Source organism: Poecilia latipinna, unplaced genomic scaffold (assembly GCF_001443285.1).
Source record: "Poecilia latipinna isolate Pla-1442-1.1 unplaced genomic scaffold, P_latipinna-1.0 Scaffold537, whole genome shotgun sequence".
Classification (NCBI taxonomy): domain Eukaryota; kingdom Metazoa; phylum Chordata; class Actinopteri; order Cyprinodontiformes; family Poeciliidae; genus Poecilia; species Poecilia latipinna.
Window position 1 is genome coordinate 170,170 of NW_015113153.1, and position 7,557 is coordinate 177,726.

At 49.4% G+C, this 7,557-nt stretch overlaps 1 protein-coding gene across 10 annotated transcripts in view; it reads left to right on the forward strand.

Moving 5' to 3' along the window:
• Positions 1 to 7,557, forward strand: part of dlg1b (discs large MAGUK scaffold protein 1b) — a 91,601-nt gene that overhangs the window by 18,109 nt on the left and 65,935 nt on the right. For 6 of the 10 annotated variants that reach the window (XM_015041074.1, XM_015041075.1, XM_015041077.1 and 3 more), the window contains exons 3-4: positions 3,283 to 3,446; positions 6,403 to 6,474. In XM_015041074.1, the coding sequence (XP_014896560.1) occupies positions 3,283 to 3,446; positions 6,403 to 6,474 (236 nt within the window). The remainder of the gene's footprint in view (positions 1 to 3,282; positions 3,447 to 6,402; positions 6,475 to 7,557) is intronic. The other 4 variants (XM_015041078.1, XM_015041089.1, XM_015041082.1 and 1 more) reach the window with 1 other exon arrangement.

Sequence of the window (7,557 nt, forward strand, 5' to 3'; positions counted from 1 at the left end):
TCCCCCTCTCTCCCCCGTCCCCCGCCCCTCTCTCTCTCTCTCCCCCCTCTCTCTCGCCCCCCTCTCTCTCGCCCCTCTCTCTCTCTCTCTCCTCCCTGACAGAACGAATTGAGTTAAAAATCCCAGAATCCTGGAGGTTCTGTGTCGGACCCAACCGGGCCGATCCGTGGTGGTTCTGATTCTAATGAGCTCAGTTCTCTGAACTCATCAGGTCCGTTTGTCAGATTAAACTCTGGAGCTTCAATCCGCTGAACTTTAATCAAATTAATTTACTAATGTGATTATTGGACGGGATGAAGAACCTGATCCTGACCCGTCTGGACGGCGCCTTCCTATGAGGTTACCACGGTTACCACGGTGACGGGTCGGGACCTCCCGTCAGATACGGAGCTTCTCCTGGATGATTGGACCTGCTCACCTACCTGGTTTTAAGCCAGAACCTTCTGCTTGGACCCGGTTCTGTTCTGGTTCTGTTGGCCTGGAGACCGAGCCACACCTGGTCCGGATTCCTCCAGCAGACCCTGAACCAACACCAACAGAACCACATCATCTGCATAAAGGCAACCTGTAATGTAGGTGGTTCTGCTGGTCTCACACCAGAACCACCCAGACTGGACCACTGAGCCCATCTCTGATTGGTTCCTTCAGGAACCTCCTGGTTCTGCCCCGACCCGTCTTCCAGGCCTGTTTATTGAAAATTAATTTTCTGCTTCGGTGTCCAATCCCCCCGCTGCCTGCGGCGGGCCGGGCCGGGCCGGGCCGGGCCCGGTGTAATCCCTCTGTGGACATGATGATTACCTCCAGCCAGTAATCCCCCACCAGCAGCTCCGCTGGCCCGGTTCCTGGTAACAGATGGTCCAAACAGAAACACTCATGTTTCTCAACATTTCCACAGTTTGGCCCAGAACGACTGCAGGTGGTGGCGGTTCTACCGGGTCGGAACCAGTAGAACAGCAGAGACGCCCTGAGACCGGGTCGCTGTGGGAGAACTAATGCCGTCAGGAGTCCGACCCAAAGACCCTGCAGTTTCACCAGGTCCAGGTTCTGACCCGGCGGCCGGTTCTGACCCTTCGGCCGGTGTTCTGGTGCTGATCCGTTCAGTTGAACTTGGAGACATTGGTTCATCTGTTCTCTGGTTTCCCAACATTCAGTCGGTTTCACTTCCTGATCCGAGTCTCGGTTCCTCCCGACCCGGTTCCGCTTCAGGTTCGGTTCCTCATTACTCAGTGACCCAGACCTGAACACTGCATGGCTCTGTCTCCCTGCTGCTGGAACCCGGGTCGGGCAGACCCACCGTGACCCGGGTCGGGCAGAACCTCCTGGTCTTTGTGGAGGAGATAAATCGGGTCTCCAGGGGGAATCGTCTCCGCTGACGTCCGACTGAAGCTCCTGAAAGATGAAACTGCTCAGGAGTTTCACACAATTCCATCCGGAACCAGAACCCTGGTGGTTACGAGGAGCTGCTCAGAACCTAAAGGTCAAAGTTCAGGCGTTCTGCAGAACTTCCCTGAGATCGGCCGGGCCTTGGTTCTGGAGGCGCTCTGCTGACTCTGCTGGTCCGGTTCTGACTGGTGGGTCGGGTTTGGAGGATGTGAGTAACGCTGATCCTCAGGCAGTAAAACGGAGCCGGTGCCGGTTCTATTGATAGAACAGAACCGCTCTGGAACACGGCGGGCCGTAAAAGCCCTCAGGAACGCAGCAGCTGGTGATAAATTCTGGCTTCGTCACGCCACTCCGGCCCGGAATAGATCCGCTCCGTGGTTTCCGGGCTGAAAACGCCGTGGTTCTGGTCAGAGGGCGTGTTCAGGCCCGGCGGTTCGGTGAGGAGCTGCAGAAGTGGTGATCTGAGGAAACATCTGCAGCGGTCCGGGCTTCCCTCAGCTGCTCCGCTGCTTCTTCTGGACGCTTGCTCCAAAAATACCGGAGCGGGTCAAACCGGGCCTCCTCTAGCTGCTGCAGGCCCGGTTCTGTCCTCTTCATCATGCATGGCAGTGATGAAGAAGAATCAGGTTTCCAGGATTTTCCAGATGCCTTGGTTCTGTTGGAGGTCCAGTAGGAAGGTTCTGCTCCAGTGGGTCAGAACCGGTCTGTGTTGTTGAAGAAAGTGGTTGAAGATCATCATCATCATCATCATCTTCTTCATCATATTTCTAATTAGCAGATGGATGTGACAGCAGGTTAGCTGGGGCTCGTTAGCTGGGGCTCGTTAGTTAGGGCTCGTTAGTTAGGGCTCGTTAGTTAGGGCTCGTTAGTTAGGGCTCGTTAGCTGGAGCTCGTTAGCTGGAGCTCGTTAGTTAGGGCTCGTTCGTTAGGGCTCGTTAGCTGGAGCTCGTTAGCTGGAGCTCGTCAGCGCTGATGGTAGGCGGGGCTAAAGGTTATTCATGTCAGCTCAGGAGGTAAAAGGCCATTAAATGTTTCTAATCCTGAAGATGAAAAATCAAACTTGTGTAAAGTTTCAGGTCGACCTTCCTGTTCCTTCTGTCCTTTACTCTCCCAGTTCTTGTTTCTGTTTATATTAGTAGAAGAAATGAGATAAATAATATTTCAGGGGAAAAGTTGAGGCATGAATGTTCACTTTGGTGGTTAAATATAGAATAAAAGCAGTTTTTTTTTTCATTGACTGATAACCTGACTGAGTTTTTCTCTGTTTATGTTTTAACTATGTTTTGTTCTGTGGTTAGTTTTTACTCTGTAAATGTGAATGATTCTTCGGTTTAATACTCTGATGGCATAAAGCATATTAAAAATAAACGTGTTGAAATCAAAATGTTTCTTTCTGTCAGAATGACAGTGGATCTCTAGTGGATCTCTAGAGGATCTCTGTTTCCAGTAGAAATATTCTCCATAAACTCCCAGTAAATATGTTTTAGTTTTGATAATATTTCAAGCTGAACATAAAAGCCAGGAACTCTGGGAAGTTGAGTCTGGAAAACCAAGGAATGTTACCAAGGAAACTGTGCAGGAGCAGAGAAAAATAACATGTTAAACGCTGACAAACTAATAAATTGCATAAAATTTAATGATTTATTTCAGGCTTATAAACATGAAGCTGCTCCAGATTATCATTTTATTGTTATTATTAGTATTAATTATTATTTTTACCGTAGTTTAGTTCCTCGGCTGTTTCCTGTTGAACGTTTAGTTCTTCAGTGTCGTTCCTCTCTGGTTTCTGTCGTTTGTGATAAACCTTTCCTGTTAACATCAGAACATCATTAAAACAATCTGGGTTCAGCAGAACCTCTGACCCGGTTCCGGTTCTGATGGACTCTCCTGTCCTCACAGATATCCAGGAATTTTACGAAGTGACCTTACTGGACAGCCAGCGGTGGGCGGAGTCTTCCCGGGGGGCGGAGCCGGGCGTGCCGCTCCACCTGTGGGACCTGTCCAGCCTGCAGAGCCCGACCGGAACCTCCGAGACGCTGCCCAGCCTTAGCACCAGCATCGAGGTAGGAACCGGGCCAGAACCGGCGCCGCCGCCGCTTGTCTTTTGCTGGGAGCCGAACGGACCCGTCCTGCCGCCACAAAAATAGCTGCAGTAAAAATAGATCAGAGGAGTTTAAATAGAACTGGACCGGCGCCGAGCGGCCGCTCCGCGGGGAGCCGGGTCCATGTTTGATGCTCCTGGTTCTGTTTAAAGTGACAGGAACACACAGAACCACCGGGTCCGGCCCGGTTCCCCTCCATCTGCTGGTTCTGAGGCTCAGAACCGGGTCACTTCCTGTTGATTTGAGCAGATCGGACCTGCTGTGGTTCTGGTTCTGGTGAACAGGATGAGTGGCAGCAGCTCCTGTCTGTAAACAGGCGGTCCGACTGGAACCCGACCATCAGAACCAGCGAAGCGGCTAGCCGGGTTCTTCCAGTCACATAATCCCATGTTTACATGATTTTCTGGGATTATGGGTAATCTGGCAAAGGACGCCATGCGACCGGGTCTCTGTGGTTCTGTTGGGTCGGACGTCTGAGGAACGCAGCAGAACCGACAGCTGCTGTCTGCAGGAGGAGGCTCAGATTGATGCCTCAGAACCGGTCCAGTCTGGTTCTGAGGGAAACTGTTCTGGTCCTGCGTGTACAGGAGGCCTGGGAGTTCTGGGAGTATTGGGAAAACTGGGAAAACTGGGAGTTATTTAAAGACACTGGTGAGATTTTTGACTGGAGGTTTTTCTTCTCACTGAGAGTCTGAATCGTCACAGCTGGAGGTTCTGATTCATCTGGCCGATGTTCCGATCCGGGTCTTTTGGTGGTCTGGTGAACAGTTCTTTAGGGTTCTGGAAGTAATTCAGAGATTCGCTTCTTCAGTTCCGTTCAGTTCTTCTACCTGAACATTCAGATCAGTCAGTTTTCTGAATCTGAACTGATTCCCAACCCACAGCAGAATCGTTCATTTGAACACATTCCCATTTCTGAAATATTTATGAACTGAACAGATTCTTAATTTTGAACAGATTCCTGACTGAACAGATTCAAATTGATTAGAATCCCGACTCTGAACAATTTATTCTTGAACACCTAACCCTATAAACCTTTTTGTTTTTAACAGATTTTTTTTATTTTGAACAGATTCCTGACTCTGAACTGATTCCTTTTGATCAACTCTGAACAGACTCTTCATTTTGATCATAGTTACGAATCCGAACAGATTCTTTATTTTGAACAGATTCCTGATCGGGAGACCCCAGCGGTCCTCCGCTGGGTTCTCCGCGGTACCCGGCGGGTAGGTGGGAACCCGGGGAACCAGAACCTGTGAACCGGTATCAGTGTGACCCGGCTGTAAACGGGCCGACAGTAAAACGGTTTAGAACAGCCACAGCTCAGAGGTGAAAGTAGGAGGAGATGTAAGTCTGGACCTGATGGCGGTTCTGCTGCTGTTTCCGCCTCCTCCAATTCGGTTCTGGAAGGTTCTGGACGCTAACTGACTCCGAACGGAACCAGTCTGGGTGTTGAATGAAAATGGAGGTGATGGTTGAGAAGAAGGACGAAGGTAAAGCTGATCTGATGTCCGTCTCCTCAGGTCCAGCCTGGAGGTTCTGGCCCGGCTGTTGTAAACGAGTATTTTAGTAGCTGAGTAACCTATCGATTATTCTTACGATTAATCGAGTAATTGGATAAAAAATTATTAAATAAAATATTGGTAAATCTTGCATAACAGCAGTGTTACCATCAGATATCAATATCAGTCCTTTTTTGTATTTGCGTTTCCCTAAGTTACTTTTTAGTAGTTTAGAAAATTAACCTGGGTAACACTTTATCTGAAGGGGTTCGCATACGACTGACATGACGCTGTCAGAAACATAACGAAGTCTGATTTGGTAAATAATGACACTTTTAATACAAAGCTGCTTTAAAAGTCCATTAAAATGCCAACTTTGCATTAAATTATCATAATTTACAAAATCATGAAAAATTGGCACTTTTAATGGACTTTTAGAGCAACTTTGCATTAAAGTGTCATTATTTACCGAATGACACTTCATGACAACTGTCATAAACATTGATAAAGACTTGTTTATGTTTATGACAGGTGTTATATCATGTTTATGACAGTGTCATGTCAGTCTTATGCAAACCCCTTCAAATAAAGTGTTACCTTAACCTCTCACTCTCTAAGTTAACCTGAAAAAAGTTGTACAAAAATCTGAAATTATAATAATAAAGAACCAGGCTCACAAATACTCTTATGAAAAATGTCTGTGCTTCATCTTCAGTGAGTTTCACAGATGAACTCTGACCTTGCCCCAAACCCGACAATACGGGAAATGTGGCCTGGATTGGGGGGTTTGGGGTTGGAGGGCAGGCGAAGTAAGACCGGGGGGGCAAAACGGGATATTTACGGCTCCTCCTCTACCAGCCATGTTCCGCCTCCCGTTGGTTCAGACCGGGATGATGTAAATGTATCGTCGGTTCGTCCTAAAGCTGCTCTTCCACGGTCAGCATCAGCCGCCCGCCGTGTTCAGCCTCTACCTGTAGAAATCCTCCTCAGCTCTGAACCAGCAGCTCCGGAGCAGAAAGGCTGCCGGACTCCCGGATCGCTCCGGTCATTTTAAGGATGTTTATTGGTTCCCAAAAACGATGAAAACCCAAAATTATCACCAATCAGTAAAATCCCCGCGGGCCGAACTGGAAGATTGGACATTATGACGCTAACACTTAGCTTTCATCAACAACTCAGGCGGAAGTCGGAGCTCCGCGCAACGCAAATAATGTTCCGGCCGGAACACGGCGCGCTAAATGATAAAACATAAACTAACGAAGCTTCGAGGGACTCGAACCACTCCAGGAATCGCTTCAGCTCTAGATCTGGCTCGAGGTTCTGACCCACTCTGCTCTTGTTGTTGTCATTGAATGCTCTCTCTCTCTCTCTGTCTCCTGTTTCCTCTGACTGTTAACGACCTCTGACCTCCGTAGGAGTCCCCCCTCCTTAACGAAATCCTGCACACCTTGGCGCAGGCCAAGCTGTCCCCCCGCCATGACGGCCAGGTAAGAACCGGACTCTGCTGTTAGTGGGAGGGGCTGTTGGTGTCGTCCACCTCCGCCGCATGTCCCATCAGTCCTCGTGTGCTTTGGACCACCAGACGGGGGGAGGAGGGTTCTGGGCTCTCAGTGCGTCGCTGTAGTTTGATCACAGCAGCGTCTGGACCGGCGTGAAACCAGGTCCGAGCGGATCAGAACCTCCTCTGGTTTCACAGAAAGTTCTGGATGTTGTGGCGTCAAACCGTCAGCGACTCGTTGAGGCGGTCTGTGAGGCGTTCAGGGGTCATTGTGCTTCATTCATTCTGGTTCATGTTGTTGGGTCTGAACAGTACAGCTCCGGTCCACAGGGGGGCGCTCCTGGTTCTGAAGAGGACAAAACCTGCAGAGAGAACCATCCTGAAGACCAAATATATGATCATGGATGTGAAACATGTTGGGAGGTTTGGTTTGTTTGAAAACTTTCCCCAAATAAGCTAAAGACGGTTTACCGAAGCAGTTCCTCCATAATGTCTGGGACAGACGACCTCTAGTCTCAGCGTCTCTGACTCAAAGTCCGTTCAGTTCGAGACGTAACTCCAACTTCCTGCCTACCTCTGCAATGTAGACATGAGACCATCAAGAGAAGGAATAAGAATGAAAGCCGTAAAGATAAACGTCATGAAGATGAAGGTTGTGATGACTCGAGTCGGAAAGATGGACGTCATAAGGACAACATGGTCCTGAAGACAAAGACCACAATGACAATGTCGCCAAGAAGATGGCCACAAGGCCGACGGTCACGAAGATGGACAAAGGAACAAGCATGAGAATCATAAAACCAAAATGCTGTGGGCTAGTATGGCTGCCATGTTTCAGACGGCCGAGGTGACGACCCAAACACGAGATCCTCACAGCTGATTGGCTGACATCCTGAAAGGGGCGGTGCCTCAGAACAAACAGCGGTCATCAGCTCGGCCCAAACCTCATGGGGGGAACTTCTGCAGAAAACCCTCCTTCAGGATGATCCTCCTTCAGGACGACCCTCCTTCAGGACGACCCTCCTTCAGGACGACCCTCCTTCAGGATGACCCCGACTTCCAGGAGCCGTCC